Genomic DNA, 19,557 nt, shown 5'->3' with positions numbered 1-19,557 from the left:
GTTACACATTTACAATCTAGTCATTTGGCGGATACGTTTCTCCAGAGGGATAGAAGTGAAAAGAAGAAACAAGGACAGCTCAAATAACGATTTGAACACATTTTTAAAAAATGCTCTTTTCCCAGGATAGTAAGACAATGTAACACTAACATTTAAATAACCCAAATAGTACAGGTAACCAAAATAAAGCCAAAATAATGAAAACACTTGAGAAAATCAGAGATACAAAGTATATTGAAAGCAGGTACTTCCACACAGGTGTGGTTCCTGAGTTAATTAAGAAATTAACATCCATCCCATCATGCTTAGGGTCATGTATAAAAATTCTGGTCAGGCTGTTATTTGGCTACCTTTGCCCCTATAGGACAATTGGGATGTGGCAAATGTAAAACATTTCTGAAAGTTTAAACTGCCATTTTTTTAAATGAAGATAGACAACCACGTGAGGAGAGTTCCTTACTAATTAGTGATCTTATTTCATCAATCAAGTACAAGTGAGGAGTGAAAACCCGAAGACACTCAGCCCTCCATGGAATGAGTTTGACACGTGATTTAAACCATAACAAAAAAAAATATCATAAAATGACACGAATTCACGATTCAGATAGTCCTGCAATGCAGTTCAATCTACCCTGGCTACCTACCAGACGACGCTCACCTTACTGTTGTCCCCCACCCACTCAGCAACGATACTACATAATGCCGTTATAGGTTCTCTGCTGTGTCCCTCCCCTCCATGTTCTCAGTTGTCAGTACATGGGACTTCATGTCCCACTTCTCATCAATGTGATGGCTTGTTGCAGTGATGTTTGACAGCGTGTTCATAGACGTCCAACATTCTGTTAACTCCACGTAGTAAGGTGTATGAGAGCTCACACTTTGTACTTGCAGAGCAATCATTGTACAGTTGTGGCCAAAGGTTTTCAGAATGGCAAAAATATTAATTTTAACAAAGTTTGCTGCCTCAGTTTGTATGATGGCAATTTGCATATACTCCAGAATGTTATGAAGAGTGATCAGATTAATTGCTATTAATTGCAAAGTCCCTCTTTGCCAAGCAAATGAACTGAATCCCCCAAAAACATTTCCACTGCATTTCAGCCCTACCAAAAAAGGACCAGCTGACATCATGTCAGTGATTCTCTCGTTAACACAGGTGTGAGTGTTTTGACGAGGACAAGGCTGGAGATCACTCTGTCATGCTGATTGAATTCAAATAACAGACTGGAAGCTTCAAAAGGAGGGTGGTGCTTGGAATCATTGTTCTTCCTCTGTCAGCCGTGGTTACCTGCAAGGAAACACGTGCCGTCATCATTGCTTTGCACAAAAAGGGCTTCACAGGCAAGGATATTGCTGCCAGTAAGATTGCACGTAAATCAACCATTTGTCGGATCATCAAGAACTTCAAGGAGAGCGGCTAAATTGTTGTGAAGGCGGCTTCAGGGCGCCCAAGAAAGTCCAGCAAGCGCCAGGATTGTCTCCTAAAGTTGATTCAGCTGCAGGATCGGGGCACCACCAGTACAGAGCTTGCTCAGGAATGGCAGCAGGCAGGTGTGAGTGCATCTGCACGCACAGTGAGGCGAAGACTTTTGGAGGTTGGCCTGGTGTCAAGAAGGGCAGCAAAGAAGCCACTTCTGTCCAGGAAAAACATCAGGGACAGACTGATATTCTGCAAAAGGTACAGGGATTGGACTGCTGAGTACTGGGGTAAAGTCATTTTCGCTGATGAATCCCCTTTCCGATTGTTTGGGCATCCGGAAAAAAGCTTGTCCGGAGAAGACAAGGTGCGCGCTACCATCAGTCCTGTGTCATGCCAACAGTAAAGCATCCTGAGACCATTCATGTGTGGGGTTGCTTCTCAGCCAAGGGAGTGGGCTCATTCACAATTTTGCCTAAGAACACAGCCATGAATAAAGAATGGTACCAACACATCCTCCGAGAGCAACTTCTCCCAACCATCCAGAAGGCAAAAGTGATAACTATGTGGCTCGGGGAACAAAACATTGATATTGTGGGTCCATGGCCAGGAAACTCCCCAGACCTTAATCCCATTGAGAACTTGTGGTCAATCCTCAAGAGGCAGGTGGACAAACAAAAACCCACAAATTCTGACAAACTCCAAGCATTGCTTATGCAAGAATGGGCTGCCAGTTGTCAGGATGTGGCCCAGAAGTTAATTAAAACTGTTTCCTGAAGTCCACGATCATCTCCTTTATTTTGTTGACGTTGAGTGTGAGGTTATTTTCCTGACACCACACTCCAAGGGCCCTCACCTCCTCCCTGTAGGCCGTCTCGTCGTTGTTGGTAATCAAGCCTACCACTGTAGTGTCGTCTGCAAACTTGATTGAGTTGGAGGCGTGCATGGCCACGCAGTCGTGGGTGAACAGGGAGTACAGGAGAGGGCTGAGAACACACCCTTGTGGGGCCCCAGTGTTGAGGATCAGCGGGGTGGAGATGTTACCTACCCTCACCACCTGGGGGCGGCCTTTCAGGAAGTCCAGGACCCAGTTGCACAGGGTGGGGTCGAGACCCAGGGTCTCGAGCTTGATGACGAGTTGAGGGTACTATGGTGTTAAATGCTGAGCTGTAGTCGATGAACAGTATTCTCACATAGGTATTCCTCTTGTCCAGATGGGTTATGGCAGTGTGCAGTGTGATTGCGATTGCGTCTGTGGACCTATTGGGGCGGTATGCAAATTGGAGTGGGTCTAGGGTGTCAGGTAAGGTGGAGATGATATGGTCCTTGACTAGTCTCTCAAAGCACTTCATGATGACGGAAGTGAGTGCTACGGGGCGGTAGTCATTTAGATTAGTTACCTTAGCTTTCTTGGGAACAGGAACAATGGTGGTCCTCTTGAAGCATGTGGGGACAGCAGACTGGGATAAGGATTGATTGAATATGTCCGTAAACTCACCAGCCAGCTGGTCTGCGCATGCTCGGAGGACGCGGCTGGGGATGCCGTCTGGGCCTGCAGCCTTGCGAGGGTTGACACATTTAAATGTTTTGCTCACGTCGGCTGCAGTGAAAGAGAGCCCGCAGGTTTTGGTAGCGGGCCGTGTCAGTGGCACTGTATTGTCCTCAAAGCGAGCAAAGAGGTTGTTTAGTCTGTCTGGGAGCAAGACTGCCATCAATCCACGGTTTCTGGTTTGGGAATGTTTTAATAGACGCTGTGGGTACGACATCGCCGATGCACTTGCTAATAAACCCGCTCACCGACTCAGCATATTCGTCAATGTTGTTGTTCGCCGCAATGCGGAACATATCCCAGTCCACGTGATCGAAGCAATCTTGAAGTGTGGAATCCAATTGGTCGGACCAGCATTGAACAGACCTGAGCGTGGGAGCTTCCTGTTTTAGTTTCTGTCTATAGGCTGGAAGCAACAAAATGGAGTCGTGGTCAGCTTTTCCGAAAGGAGGGCGGGGGAGGGCCTTATATGCGTCACGGAAGTTAGAAAAGCAATGATCTAGGGTTTTACCAGCCCTGGTAGCGCAATCGATACGCTGATAGAATTTAGGGAGCCTTGTTTTCAGATTAGCCTTGTTAAAATCCCCAGCTACAATAAATGCAGCCTCAGGATATGTGGTTTCCAGTTTACATAGAGTCTAATGAAGTTCGTTCAGGGCCATCGATGTGTCTGCTTGGGGGGGGATATATGCGGCTGTGATTATAATCGAAGAGAATTCTCTAGGTAGATAATGCAGTCGGCATTTGATTGTGAGGAATTCTAAGTCAGGTGAACAAAAGGACTTGAGTTCCTGTATGTTGTTATGATCACACCACGTCTCGTTAATCATAAGGCATACACCCCCGCCCTTCTTCTTACCAGAAAGATGGTTGTTTCTGTCGGCGCGATGCGTGAAGAAACCAGCTGGCTGTACCGACTCCGATAGCGTGTCTCGAGTGAGCCATGTTTCCGTGAAACAAAGAACGTTACAGTCTCGGATGTCTCTCTGGAAGGCTACCCTTGCACGGATTTCGTCTACCTTGTTGTCAAGAGACTGGTCATTGGCGAGTAGTATGCTCGGCAGCGGTGCGCGATGTGCCCGTCTACGGAGCCTGACCAGAAGACCGCTCTGTCTGCCCCATCTACGGTGTCGTTGTTTTGGGTCGCCGGCTGGGGAAAGTCGCTTCGGGAAAGTCGTATTCCTGATCGTAATGTTGGTGAGTTGACGTTGCTTTTATATCCAATAGTTCCTCCCGACTGTATGTAATAAAACCTAAAATTACCTGGGGTAAGAATGTAAGAAATAACACCTAAAAAAAACTAAATACTGCATAGTTTCCTAGGAACGCGAAGCGAGGTGGCCATCTCTGTCAGCGCCGGAAGTATCAGAGGTCTTGCAGAGGTCTTGAAAAAGAAGGGTCAACACTGCAAATATTGACTCTTTGCATCAACTTCATGTAATTGTCAATAAAAGCCTTTGACACTTATGAAATGCTTGTAATTATACTTCAGTATTCCATAGTAACATTGACAAAAATATCAAAAGACACTGAAGCAGCAAACTTTGTGGAAATTAATATTTGTGTCATTCTCAAAACTTTTGGCCACGACTGTACCATTTTCACATCCGGGCCGTCAAGGCATCTTGAAGTCTGGTTCTATATATGCCATCAGGGCATTGAAGCCAACATCCTCTACCATTGGCAATGGCTGCATTTCAACTGCATTACACCTGTACTGCCACTGTAGCTCAATTCCACGTAGCAAAGTTTGCATTTCTTTCACCACTTTCTCATTTCACTTCTCAAAGTACTGCCATACAGGACTTTCTGCTGTCCGGTCTCACTCACTGTCATTTTTCCAACTGTTAACGATGATGACGTTCGAAGTGCCTTATATCCGTGGCAAATAAACGTTTAAACGTTCACACCTCTAAATGACAATTCCCTACCATCCACAGGGCACAAGTGGTCACCGAATAGTTTGAGGAGCATGAAAATGATTTAAACCATACGCCATGGCCGTCTCAGTCACCAGATCTCAACCCAATTGAACACTTATAGGAGATTCTGGAGCGGCACCTGAGAGCGTTTTTCCACCACCATCAACAAAACACCAAATGATGGAATTTCTCATAGAAGAACAGTGTCGCATCCCTCCAATAGTTAGACACTTCTAGAATCTATGCCAAGGTACACTGAAGCTGTTCTGGTGGCTGGTTGTGGGCCAACGCCATAGTAAGACACTATGTTGGGGTTTCCTTTATTTTGGAAGTTACCTGAACCTTTCGAAGTGTTATGATTGATCATGAAAGAGGCATTAGCTACACAGCTATTCAAACTCTCTCTGCCAAGCCTCAGTGCCGAGACAGAAAAAACATGTGCCTCCAAGATATTCCATCTAACAATCCCATTTTAACCCTTTTAAAAGCTCCACGAGAGCTTCTCTCAGCATCTTTCACTATACTCTGTAATGCAGCGTGTGCGCACATTAAGAGGGCCATTTTATGGAAAAGTTAAAGGGATAGTCCACCCAACTACCAACATGAAACATTGGTTTCCTTACCTTGTAAGCAGTGTCGTGTCTTTGGCATCATTAAAACAGAAGACATGCTTATCAAATAACTAATTATTATTACGCAATTAAACGGATTAATCGTGTAACTGTAATTAACTAGGAGGTCGGGGCACCAAGGAAAATATTCAGATTACAAAGTTATAATTTTCCTAATATAACTTTCAGATATCATACTATCTGATCTGAGTCTTCTGATTAATAATGTGTTATTTACCTCGCCAGTCTCATTCCAAACGTCGTAAATTGTTGGTTATCTGCACGAACCCAGTCTTCACTATGAGTCATCCATACATCAATCGTCTTAAAATAATTTATTTACTAAACTAAATAATTCACAGAAATGCATAATCAAACAGATATGGTTACAAGGAAATGATAGGAGAATGTGCCCTAGTGGGCTAAACCGGCATGGCGGCTTGTTAGACAAAAGGGGGGGTGGGGTCAGCTGAGAAGGCACTACAGAGTTGATAAATATTAACAAATGAAATGCTAATCCTTTGCACATGAACGCTCACTCATTTGGGAACAATTGCAATCAATATATATATATTTACGCTCAGTGTGTCGTCGGGATCTTTGTTGAAAAGTTCTGTTCTGTTGGAGAGTTTTGTCCTCGCGTTTTCCTCTCTCTCTCTCTCTCTCGGTTAGAATGGATATTTCAAAGTGACATTCATTAATGTCGTTATAGGACGGCTGCTTCGTCGGTCTGCGCGTTCAATGATACCGAATTCCTAGCTGCAGACTAGTAATTAATATCAAAGACTTGTTATTATTCTGTCGGTTTCAATAGTCTAAAAGTTTAACCACATGGTATGTTTAAAGTTCAAAACGAGGAATGCATGGTCAAACCTTGGCCCTCTCTTCTCAAGGTAAGCTGGTCTGGTGATAGAAACCCTGGGTGGGGGTTTTATTCGGAATGACAGAAAAAGGCCGTCTCACGACGCCAGGTCTCGTCTGTTCATGGGGGCGTGCCGATGACTTGGTAAAACTTTAAACAGAAAATACAATTCTCTCACATTAACATCTTACAAGCATCCCAACATATTCCAAATAGCTTTATCCTTATTCATTAATTTTATACAACCATTAGATGTAAGTCTCACAACTGAGGCTATTATATAAACAGAGCCATGGTAATGTGGCCGTATTGTCTCTCATGAGTTTCACAAAATTGTACCAAACGGACCAGTTCGTAGCTGGATTCTTCACCGATCTTTTATACCTTCTCCAGAACATAAATGTCGTTCGGTTCCCCAGTCCTGTGAGGTGGGAGAATTCCTTTGTCTCTCTATGAAAACACTCTGTCTCTTTATATTGTGGCCATGAGGCGGGACATTTTCTTAGGAATTTACGACCGCTCAAACAGGGCCTGAGTAGGGGGAGGTAGGGGGATGGTACATAGAAAACCCAAAGAGCGCAACGTCATGACAGCAGTCTATGGACAAGGTCTGACAGCAATCCATGCTTTGGTTTAGTTTCCCTGGCACTGTTCCCACATGCTTACATTTGTGGCACAAATCCCATTCATGTCATGCGACCAATATTAGCATGTCCAAATCACACGAAAGTATCTAAAATTGACTGTGAAACTCAGTCACTTATAGATGATTTGAACATGATGAGCGAAACAATATGCTTATATTGGTCCCATGACTTGAATAAGATTTGTGCCACAAATGCTAAAATGTCTATAAAGGAAAACCAACAATCCCTTCATCAGGCTGCTTCCCACGGGGGGGTAATCTGACTGAGTCTGTATGTGGGTGTCCTTACCTGTCCCTACACATCCCACCCCCAGGTCCAGGTCTAGGTGTCTGGGTCAAAGGGAAAAGCTCGGCCATACGTACCCTTCCCTGGTACCGCCTCCTTGGGGCTACTTCCACTACGACCAGGATCCATGCCAAAGACGGACTTCCTGTTCTTTCTGTCTTTTCTTCTGCCAGAGGCCGAATGAGAGAGGGTGGAGAGGCCTGTTTCCCCCCCACACACAGAAAGAAAGCGACAGATGAGAGTGTAAGACAAGGCCGTGGCTTAAGGGCACCATCACGCTTCCTCCCCTCCTTTCCCTTTCTCACGCTGGTTTAATGTTGCTAGTTTGTTCTGGCTGTGCTCCGGAGAATTATACCCCTAGAAGATGTGCACCTGATTCTAATTTACAATCAATTCAGAGCCCTGTTTTATTCCTTTGTGAACATTCATCGTTATCTCTCACGGTTGGGAAATCACCAGGCGGAATAAAAACACTGCACTACATTCTGAACATAAACCATTTCTTTGCTGGAATGAGCCATATAGGAAAGTTAATTGAACTGAATGAAAGGAGGACTACCGGGGAACTTGACGGCCTGGCAGTAGATGATGAGGTCAGAGAGCTCCTGAGCGATCTGTCGACTCTCCTTCTTGTTCTGGGGGGGATATAACTCTTCTTCCAGCTCTATGTCCAATACCTGGGGTAGGAGCAGAGTCAGTGATTCAGATCTGGGATTACTTCTAGGGGAAAAAAATACATTTAGGGTGCATTTGTCAAGTGTTTATATACTGTAGGTCTGGTAGTTCATATTTAAGATCAGTTTTACCTCTATGGTCTCTCCTGGCTCAGAGACTAGAGGTCAGAGGTGAAACCCACCTTCCCTTTGTACTTGGTTACTGCATTGTCTGCTTTCTTCATCCTCTTGGCCATCTCATCAGTGATGGGATGGTCTTCCTTGTCACCTGATGACTTCCTTTCTGGTTTATCATTCAGGATGTTATCTGAGAAACAAAACCATTGTCTTTGAGTGAGGGAGTCGGACAGAACAGCTTGAATTACTCAAATGACTGCTTCCAATGTAATGTTATTCACTGGCTTCACATTTAATCTTCCTCGTGAAACCATTACTGGTAAACTGAGATAAGAATTCCATCCCATAACACATTCCACATGCTTGTGATGCTGGGAATTGGGGAAATGCTATTCAGACAAAAACAGTGGCCCTCCACAAATCCCAAAATGCAACGCAATGTCCGTAAACAAAGAGCTGGTAGTTTGAGCCTTCAGCTCTTCTCTCGCCCACACACAGCAGGATACAACACACGACTGTAAACACAGATTTGATGTCCGCAATGGATCACTCAAAAGATGATTTCCACCAAAACTCATCATGACAGTTATTTTACTGCAGGAATCACACTGTTTCAGTGCAGTTTCAGTGTTGTCTGTCTGTCTGTCTCACACTGCTCTGGTTACATGTGGTGGCTGGTGAGAGCCTATCCGCTAGGGATTTTCACCCTCCACTGCTCCTTGTTACGACAGGGTCGCGCAGGGGCCTGAGAAACCAGATGTCTTGGTTCTCTCTCTGATGAGCCATTGTCACTAGCAAGGTTAGGACGTACATATCAAGACAGCAGTGCAGATGGGGGGCGGGGGGATGTATTTACACTACACTGGCCCTGTGTGCACTGACAACACAGAACCAAACAGATCATCAGCCATTAACCCACAAGCTCTTCTGCTTTAACCTTACTCCCTCTGCAGTTTAATACTACAATTACCCTCAATCACAATGTCAAGTTCCAGAACTCTAACCTCCCCAGTACCCCCCCCCCGGTACAGTAAAAGCCTCATTTTCACCCCTGCAGTACCCAGGCCCACGGCACAGATGGAGTGCTACAGTTGGAGCCATGCAGTGGAGCTGGTACTGTATATGCAGGGAGACCGCTTACGTCGTTCAGTTTACCTTCAAGGCTATAAGAGGCAGTGGAATCTGGAAAGACGTCAGCTGCAGCACAGAGGAACAGTCAGGGACAGAGTAATAGGAGGAAAGAGCACAGGAAAACAAACGCACCTCCAAGTAGAGCGACTAAATCCACTGGAGGCTTCCCTTATGTTAATAACAGACAGAATCAAGGGAGGCGTTAAAAAGAAGTCTAAATACAAGATCTCACTCCCCTACGTCATTATCCTTCATAACAACCATACGTTGCTACAGCGATGTACTATAGGGGCGGAGTGAGTGAGACAGTAGTTAGTGAGGACGTCATTGAAACCACATGAGACTGAGGCTTTGATCTGCTCAGTGTGTGTGTTGTACACATTGTTACAGAGTGTTCATCTACAGTTAAAGTGAGTCTCTCTCACCATCAGACAGGGATTCGCAGTCATCCTCATACTCGTCTTCTTCCTCTTCATCATCATCGTGGTTACCAGGAGAGCTTCCTCCCGGGGCCCCGTTGCTGGTCTGCGCCTTTATGTGGGCCAGCTGGTGAGTCTGAGAGAACAGAGCATGATTAGTGGAAAGTCCTGCAGCCACTGCACCATGTCAACAGACATAAAAGCTTGTTCTTACATGGGGCCATTATCTTTCTGAGTGCTTCCAGGACTAGGCTCCTCAGTCACTTCCGAAGACACAGCTTGACTGACGTCATCCTCGACTGCGAGGGGCCGTGTGTGTATACTGTGTGCATGCATTCACACTGTATAAGGTCTTGTAGTGTGGCAATATTTGATATACATACATATTATATACACCTCACATGCGACCCTAGATAAGATTATCCAATTAGCCTATGAAATTCACTGCATGACTGAGGGACCTTAAAGATAATTGTATGTGAGGGGTACAGAGATTAGATAGTCATTCAAAAATCATGCTAAACACTATTATTGGACAGAGTGCAACTTAAGCAAATCTGTACTCCTGAATTTATTTAGGCTTGCCATAACAAAGGTGTTGAATACTTATTGACGAGACATTTCAGCTTATAATTTTTCATTAATTTGTAAACATTTCAAAAAACATAATTCCACTGAAATGGGGTATTGTGTGTAGGCCAGTGACATTCAGGCTGTAACAACAAAATGTGGAAAAAGTTAAGAGGTGTGAATACTTTTTTAAGGCACTGTATGTGTGACGACCTCAGGGGGTGTGCTGGGTACTATAGAGATGACAGAATTCCTGAGAGGACAAAAGAGATGCTTGCATACAGTGTCATCAGGGTTCACTTTGAACAACTACAAGTAACCACAGATATGATATATCCATATGTATGGCATCAAAGTTTAATATACAGTGCATTTGGTAAGTATTCAGACCCCTTCAATTTTTTGTTACAGCCTTATTCTAAAATTGATTTAAATAAAACATTTTCCTTAATCTACACACAATACCCCATAATGACAAAGCACATTTTTTTTTACAAATGTATAAAAAGTTAAATACAGAAATCATTATTTACATACGTTTCAGATCCTTTGCTATGAGATTCAAAATTGAGCTCAGGTGCATCCTGTTTCCATGCAGACCCAGAGGTGACAAAGCGCACATACTTTAGGGCCGAGCCTACAGTCTCACCTTCTGTTTGAGAATGTCAACAGGAGCCTGGTGTGCTGTCAGCTTCTTGTTCTTGAGGAGGATCTTTCCCTTCAGTTGCAGTGGGGAGGGGAGCAGCGGGTCATCAGAGAAATCACTTTCAAACAGGAAGTTGCTCACCAGCTTGACTCCGAACACCACCTTCAAAACACAAATAAACAGATCAAGTGGGCTGACCAAAGGAATCCTCACAGACACGCTAAAATCAAAGGTGTTTCATCAAAGCACTATCAGAGTGGTCTCTAAAGGAGGAAGGAATGAAGTAACGAGGTTCTTAGGGATAAAACACGTGACATGTCAGCTAGAATCCGTTCTGATCATGTCCATTGGAGCCAGAAGGAGGTACCTTGAAGATTTCAGCCATTTTGCGTTGCTGGGGCAGAGAGCAGTGGTTCTCAATGGACAGGATGACCGGCATGTCTGAGTTGACAAAAGCAGTGCGATTGATCGCCTCCACCACATCCTAGAAGAAAATGGGTTACAGTACGAGGCATAACTATAATCCTATTTATTAAATAATTCCGGCATCTAAGCTGTATTACTCAAGCTATAAAAGAGGTATGCCGTCATTGTACTGTATCTTGGCCAATCAGTGACATTAGGTCAATAGCGGCAGTGTGACAGGGTTGTGGCAGGGTTATAGACTAACCTTAAAGGGGATCTTGGTGGTCAGGGTGTATCCGTGGTAAATAATGGGTGATCCGTCGTCTCCATCCCAACAGTCCAGCTCCACACTCCTGCAGCCCTGCAGCAGCACCTAGACAACACAATAACCACATCCCATCATAATAAGACAGACACCAAAACATAATTCATCTTATAGTACAGTAGGAGCCCAGAGTTTTTCCTGGTCAGGTCACAGTCTGGAAAAACTCCTAGCCCTGCTTATGGCAAACTGAAGATGACAAACTAAGCCGATGCTTAGAAATCCCCTGCAAAACTAAACTAGAAAAGGTACATTTCAGGGAGAAAATATGTTTGCTTGCGTCAATTATCTAAAAGGGTGATAGTGGTGATCTCACCTGGCTGTAAAGCTCCACGGAGGACTCTCCTTTGAGCTGGTGTCCAGTGAGGTACGTGTTGTGAGAGGACTCTATGTAGTAGTAAGACATTGGGTACTGGAGCTCCTCCGCATTCACCTGAGACTCCTCGTTCTTAGATGCAAAATTCTCCTTGTCCATCAAAAACCTGGGGAGGATTTGAGGAAAAAGGTCACTAATTAAACTGGTGATGAATGTCATTTCAAAATTCCTTTGACAAATGTCTTGAGTTAACTAATGTCATTTTTCATGGGAAAATAAGGTACCTGGCAAAACCTTCAAAGGACATCCAACCCATCTGACGTATGCTTACACAAGGCTCAAATGTCTGAGGGAGACAAAGGAAAACAATTGAACAATATATCACAGGAATATAATACTCCAAGTCTTACTTCCATCACGTTTGTGTTCTGTACAGTATGTCACAACGCATCGCTTTGCACGTCTGCCAAGTTAAAGGGATATTACATTCCAAAATCAAATTATGTCAGTTGTTTTCAGACCGTAAGACACATCCAATTTCGGCCTGCTGGACCAGTCATGAGACCTACCTGGATGATGCTGAGGATCCCGTCGTAGGTCAGGTGTTTTCGCTGGCAGTTGACCAGGAAGTCGTTGAGCTGTGGGACGGCCATCCCAAGCACCCCTAGAGAGGCGTTCTCCACACCCGTCCCATTGGTCACGATGCTGGCTGCAGCAATGGCGTTCGAGATCTGCTTCTGGTTTTCCGACATCTGCTGGCGTGTTCGGATGAAGAGGCCCAGGTCCGATCCATTACGGGTCAGCAAGTCTGTGGAGGACAGGAGAACTGCATCTTTAGAATTCATTCCCTAACTAAGACATTAACATCCAATACTCCCCAGTGTTGCTTACTAATCTAAATCTGCATGTAACATGATAGGGCTGACCCCATTTAATCAACTGGTCGAAAGGCTGTTGGTCGACTGAGATTTCTTTAATCAAACAGTAGCACCAAAAATCATGGTGTACAAGACACCTGATTCCCGCCTGTCTGAGTAGACTAATCCATTGTGGAGATGGGACAGTTTATCACAAGACATGTGCTACTGAAATTGTATATGGTTATAAACTCAGCAAAAAAAGAAACGTCCTCTCACTGTCAACTGCGTTCATTTTCAGCAAACTTAACATGTGTAAATATTTGTATGAACATAACAAGATTCAATAACAGACAAACTGAACAAGTTCCACAGACATGTGACTAACAGAAATGGAATAATGTGTCCCTGAACAAAGGGGGGATCAAAAAGTAACAGAATCTGGTGTGGCCACCAGCTGCATTAAGTACTGCAGTGCATCTCCTCCTCATGGACTGCACCAGAATTGCCAGTTCTTGCTGTGAGATGTTGCCCCACTCTTCCACCAAGGCACCTGCAAGTTCCCAGACATTTTGGGGGGGAATGGCCGTAGCCCTCACCCTCCGATCCAACAGGTCCCAGACGTGCTCAATGGGATTGAAATCCGGGCTCTTCGCTGGCCATGGCGGAACACTGACATTCCTGTCTTGCATGAAATCACGCAGAGAATGAGCAGTATGGCTGGTGGCATTGTCATGCTGGATGGTCATGCTAGGATGAGCCTGCAGGAAGGGTACCACATGAGGGAGGAGGATGTCTTCCCTGTAACGCACAGCGTTGAGATTGCCTGCAATGACAACAAGCTCAGTCCGATGATGCTGTGACACACCGCCCCAGACCATGACGGACCCTCCACCTCCAAATCGATCCAGAGTACAGGCCTCGGTGTAACGCTCATTCCTTCGACGATAAACACGAATCCGACCATCACCCCTGGTGAGACAAAACCGCGACTCGTCAGTGAAGAGCACTTTTTGCCAGTCCTGTTTGGTCCAGCAACAGTGGGTTTGTGCCCATTGGCGACATTGTTGCCGGTGATGTCTGGTGAGGACCTGCCTTACAACAGGCCTACAAGCCCTCAGTCCAGCCTCTCTCAGCCTATTGCGGACAGTCAGCACTGATGGGGGGATTGTGCGTTTCTTGTGTAACTCGGGCAGTTGTTGTTGCCATCCTTTAACTGTCCTGCAGGTGTGATGTTCGGATGTACCGATCCTGTGCAGGTGTTGTTGCACGTGGTCTGCCACTGCGAGGACAATCAGCTGTTCGTCCTTTCTCCCTGTAGTGCTGTCGTATGCGTCTCACAGTACGGACATGGCCACATCTGCAGTCCTCATGCCTCCTTGCAGCATGCCTAAGGCACGTTCATGCAGATGAGCAGGGACCCTGGGCATCTTTGTTTTGGTGTTTTTCAGAGTCAGTAGAAAGGCCTCTTTAGTGTCCTACGTTTTCATAACTTTGACCTTAATTGCCTACCATCTGTAAGCTGTTAGTGTCTTAACGACCGGTCCACGTTCATTAATTGGTTATGGTTCATTGAACATGCATGGGAAACAGTGTTTAAACACTTTACAATGAAGATCTGTGAAGTTATTTGGATTTTTACGAATTATCTTTGAAAGACAGGGTCCTGAAAAAGGGACATATATATCTATATATGTGTGTGTGTGTGTGTGTGTGTGTGTGTGTGTGTGTGTGTGTGTGTGTGTGTGTGTGTGTGTGTATACACATACGCATACATGCATACACCTTTTTGGTTACTACATGATTCCATATGTGTTATTTCATAGTTTTGATGTCTTCACTATCATTCTACAACGTAGAAAATAGTAAAAATAAAGAAAAAACCTGTCCAAACTTTTGACTGGTGTTGTATATACATTCTGACCTTATATTTTTGCTTTTTTTAAATGTAACTTTTAAACAATGACTGAACATTACCAAATTCAAACCACTCACACAGTCACAGACAAACACATCGGGTTACAGTAAGACAATGTGAGAGACATACCTAGGTCAGGCTGCAGTCCTGTTTCCTTGTCGTCAATCCTCAGGGTGGTGTAGAGGGGGGCAGACTCTGGGCCGGGGCTACTGCAAGGAACGGCGTAGGTGTCAAACAGCTCCTTCAGGTCTTTACGGCTCCGAATGCTGCACATCAAAACAAGAACAAGGGCTTTTACATTCAACTGACAAGAGAGGGAAATTATTATCCACTCTTGGAGGACAATGGTATGGTTTTGTAATTATTACATGTTTCGGTGTGTAGCCTTAGTCTGTTTTCAATTGAGAGAAACCTCAGAAGAACCCAGTGTGTCTTTTACAAAACAACCTTTGAAAGATTGGTTGAATTTGTCAAAGCTTCTTCTGAATGGAATGCAATTTCTATATCCTGTATGTATTATGAAAGTACAGCAGGCCTATGTGTTGTCTAGTGTGGGGACGATACACACAGCACATGATTGTGCTCGTCCTTTGGGAATGCAGAAGGAATGATTAACAGAAGCATGTTGAATTTAAAATCACTACCATAGACCTGTATAGTTACTGTATACTGTAAAGAGAGGAGGTCGGAAGTTGGATGGAGCACCTGAAAGACTTGAAGAGCTCGACGAACTCGATGAAGCTCATAGTGCTGTCAGAGCTCATGAGGTCCTGGAAGCCCTTGAAGTAGCCCTTCCCTAGGCCATGCCAGCTCTTGCTGCTCCATGCACTACACAGGGACAAGAGAGGGATTGGTGACTGTTCCAAGTTAAAAACACTAGATTTAAAAATTATATTTTATATTGTAGATAAAGATGACTAAATAAAGTGCTTGGTACAAGGTTCACAGTATGAGTAGGTTTACATGTAAGTATTTGACACTAGGTTTACAGATGAATTATAAACCATGGAGTGATAGAAAGGCAGTGTTTACACTTAGGAACAGGTCTGGGGTCACGTTTTGTGTCTTACCCTGGCTGGGCCTTGGTGCTGCCTGAGAGGATGGGGGAGAAAGCCAGGGAACCAGAGGTCAGGGAACCAGGGCTCTTACAGCTCGGTGCGGGGAAGGGTCCAGGGAAGCCGTCCTCTATGGAATCAATAACGTACAGAGTTACACAGTATAAATGGTCAAACACAGTGAACTAGAGCATTGCAAAGGAAATAAAATCTGACACTATTTTAAATCTCAAATATTCCTATTTTTGTATCCCTCCCTATAAAACATAAGCAAGGATGGTACAGTCGTGACCAAAAGTTAAGAATGACACAAATATTGACACAAGCTCTGTACTGGTGGTGCCCCGATCCCGCAGCTGAATCAACTTTAGGAGACGGTCCTGGCGCTTGCCGGACTTTCTTGGGCACCCTGAAGCCTTCTTCACAACAATTTAGCCGCTCTCCTTGAAGTTCTTGATGATCCGATAAATGGTTGATTTAGGTGCAATCTTACTGGCAGCAATATTCTTGCCTGTGAAGCCCTTTTTGTGCAAAGCAATGACGACGGCACGTGTTTCCTTGCAGATAACCAAAGGTTGACAGAGGAAGAACAATGATTCCAAGCACCACCCTCCTTTTGAAGCTTCCAGTCTGTTATTCGAACTCAATCAGCATGACAGACTGATCTCCAGCCTTGTCCTCGTCAACACTCACACCTGTGTTAACGAGAGAGTCACTGACATGTCAGCTGGTCCTTTTGTGGCAGGGCTGAAATGCAGTGGAAATGTTTTTTGGGGGATTCAGTTCATTTGCATGGCAAAGATGGACTTCGCAATTAATCTGATCACTCTTCATAACATTCTGGAGTATATGCAAATTGTCATCATACAAACTGAGGCAGCAGACTTTGTGAAAATGTATATGTGTGTCATTACCAAAGCTTTTGGCCACAACTGTACACTCTCCTAAGGATTTATTTGGACGGTGAAGCTAAAACATTTAATTTGTCTCTATACTCCAGCATTTTGCATTTGAGATCAAATTACCTACCTACCTACATATATGAGGCGACAGGACAGAAGGTCACCTTTAATCTGAGCGCATTTTCATACATACAGTGCTTTCAGAAGGTATTCATACCCCTTGACTTAATCCACATTTTTGTTGTGGTACAGCCTGAATTCAAAATGGATTAAATAGATTTTTCCCCCTCACACATCTACACGCAATACCCTATAATGACAAACTGAAAGCCTGTTTTTAGAAATTTTAGCAAATGTATTGAAAATTAAACAAAAATCTAATTTACATAAAAATGCACACCCCTGAGTCAATACTTTGTAGAAACACTTTTGGCAGCAATTACAGCTGTGAGTCTTTCCAGGTAAGTCTAAGAACATTCAACACCTGGATTGTGCAATATTTGCCCATTATTATTTTCAAAATTCTTCAAGCACTGTCAAACTGGTTGTTGATCAATGCTAAACCATTTTTCAGGTCTTGCCATAGATTTTCAAGCAGATTGAAGTCAAAACTGTAACTTGGACATTCAGGAACACTTACGGTCTTATTGGTAAGAAACTCCAGTGTAGATTTGGCCTTGTGCTTTTGGTTATTGTCCTGCTGAAAGGTGAATTCATCTCCCAGTGTCTGGTGGAAAGCAGGCTGAACAACATACGATTTTGCTTGTGCTTAGCTCCATTCCGTGTACCTTTTATCCTGAAAAACTCCAGTCCTTAACGATTACAAGCATACCCATAACATGATGCAGCCACCACTATGCTCAAAAATATGGAGAGTGGCACTCAGTAATGTGTTGTATTGGATTTGCTCCAAACCTAACACTTTGTATTCAGGACAAAAAGTTGATGTCTTTGCCACATCTTTGGCAGTATTACATTAGTGCCTTGCTGCAAACAGGATGCATGTTTTGGAATATTTTTATTCTGTACAGGCTTCCTTCTTTTCACTCTGTCATTTAGGTTAGTATTGTGGATTAACTACAATGTTGTTGATCCATCCTCAGTTTTTTCCTATCACAGCCATTCAACTCTGTTTTAAAGTCACCATTGGCCTCATGGTGAAATCCCTCTCAGGCAACTGAGTTAGTAGTGACTAGGTGTATTGATACACCCAAAGTGTAATTTATAACTTCACCATGCTCAAAGGGATATTAAGTGTCTTTAAAAAGTTTTACCCATCTACCAATAGGTGCCCTTTGCGAGGCATTGGAAAACCTCCCTGGTCTTTGTGGTTGAATCGGTGTTTGAAATTCACTGCTCGACTGAAGGGACCTTACATATAATCAGATGTGTATGGTACAGAGATGAGGTAGTCATTCAAAAACCATGTTAAACACTTATTGCACACAGAGTCCATGCAACTTATGCACTTTTTGCTCCTGAACTTAATTAGTAAAAATCTGAAAAACATAATTCCACTATGACATTATTGGATATTGTGCGTGGGCCAGTGACAAAAAAATCTAATTGAATCCATTTTAAATTCAGGCTGTAACACAACAAAATGTGGAAAAAGTCAAAGGTTGTGAATACTTTCTGAAGGCACCGTTTCTGTTTTACCGTTTGGAAATTATTAAAGCACTATGCATCTAGTCCCCCCAATTGAAGGTGTCATAAGTATTTGGACAAATTCACTTAGTGTATTACATTTAGTATTTGGTCCCATATTCCTAGCATGCAATGACTATATCAACATCTGACTCTACAAACGTGTTGGATGCATTTGCAGTTCCTTTTGGTTGTGTTTCGGATTATGTTGTGCCCAATAAAAATTAATGGTAAATAATGTATGGTGTCGCTTTGGAATCACTTTTATTGAATAGAATTCTTCTACATTCATGAGGATGCTACCATGATTACAGATGATCATAACTGAATCTTGAAAAGTGATGAGTAAGTGAAAGAAGTTAGAAGCACAAAAATCATACAAACAAATGCTAATGGTGAGAGGTTAGCATGTGTTTTTTGGCATCTAACTTTCTCACTCATCATTATATACAGTTTGGACACCTATTCATTCAAGGGTTTTTCTTTATTTTTACCATTTTGTACATTGTAGAATAATAGTGATGACAACAAAACTATGAAATAACACATATGGAATTATGTAGTAACCAAAAAAGTGTTAAACAAATCAAAATATATTTTATATTTGAAATTCTTCAAAGTAGCCATCCTTCGCCTTGATGACAGCTTTGCACACTCTTGGCATTCTCTCAACCAGCTTCACAAGTGGCAGGTAGCCTAGTGGTTAGAGCGTTGGGCCAGTAACCGAAAGGTTGCGAGATCGAATCCCCGAGCTGACAAGATTAAAATCTGTTGTTCTGCCTCTGAACAAGGCAGTTAAACCCACTGTTCCTAGGTTGTCATTGTAAATAAGAATTTCTTAACTGACTTGCCTCGTTAAATAAAGATTAAATAAACATATTAAAATGAGGAAGGCTTTTCCAACAGTCTCCGCGGTCCAACTCATCCCAAACCATCTCAATTGGGTTGAGGTTGTGGAGACCAGGTCATCTGATGCAGCACTCCATCACTCTCCTTCTTGGTCAAATAGCCCCTACACAGCCTGGAGGTGTGTTGGGTCATTGTCCTGTTGAAAAACAAACGATAGACCAACTAAGCCCAAACCAGATGGGATGGCATATCGCTGCAGAACACAGGTTAAGTGTGCCTTGAATTCTAAATAAATAACCGACAGTGTCATAAGCAAAGCACCCCTATACCCTGACACCACCACCTCCATGCTTCACGGTGGGAACCACACATGCGGAGATCATCCATTCACCTACTCTGCGTCACAAAGACAGCGGTTGGAACCAAAAATCTTACA

The 19,557-nt window shown here is 43.6% G+C and overlaps 1 protein-coding gene across 1 annotated transcript in view; it reads right to left on the bottom strand.

The window, feature by feature from the left end:
• LOC106589374 (1-phosphatidylinositol 4,5-bisphosphate phosphodiesterase epsilon-1) overlaps positions 1-19,557 on the bottom strand; it is an 83,183-nt gene that overhangs the window by 11,798 nt on the left and 51,828 nt on the right. The window contains exons 11-23 of the mRNA XM_014179260.2: positions 15,739-15,853; positions 15,374-15,496; positions 14,798-14,934; positions 12,463-12,701; positions 12,178-12,239; positions 11,894-12,059; positions 11,521-11,628; positions 11,218-11,334; positions 10,854-11,012; positions 9,641-9,770; positions 8,150-8,274; positions 7,853-7,970; positions 7,371-7,493 (exon numbers count right to left, since the gene is read on the bottom strand). Of these exons, the coding sequence (XP_014034735.1) occupies positions 7,371-7,493; positions 7,853-7,970; positions 8,150-8,274; positions 9,641-9,770; positions 10,854-11,012; positions 11,218-11,334; positions 11,521-11,628; positions 11,894-12,059; positions 12,178-12,239; positions 12,463-12,701; positions 14,798-14,934; positions 15,374-15,496; positions 15,739-15,853 (1,722 nt within the window). The remainder of the gene's footprint in view (positions 1-7,370; positions 7,494-7,852; positions 7,971-8,149; positions 8,275-9,640; positions 9,771-10,853; positions 11,013-11,217; positions 11,335-11,520; positions 11,629-11,893; positions 12,060-12,177; positions 12,240-12,462; positions 12,702-14,797; positions 14,935-15,373; positions 15,497-15,738; positions 15,854-19,557) is intronic.

Source organism: Salmo salar, chromosome ssa28 (assembly GCF_905237065.1).
Source record: "Salmo salar chromosome ssa28, Ssal_v3.1, whole genome shotgun sequence".
Classification (NCBI taxonomy): domain Eukaryota; kingdom Metazoa; phylum Chordata; class Actinopteri; order Salmoniformes; family Salmonidae; genus Salmo; species Salmo salar.
This window is presented reverse-complemented; position numbering and strand designations above follow the sequence as displayed.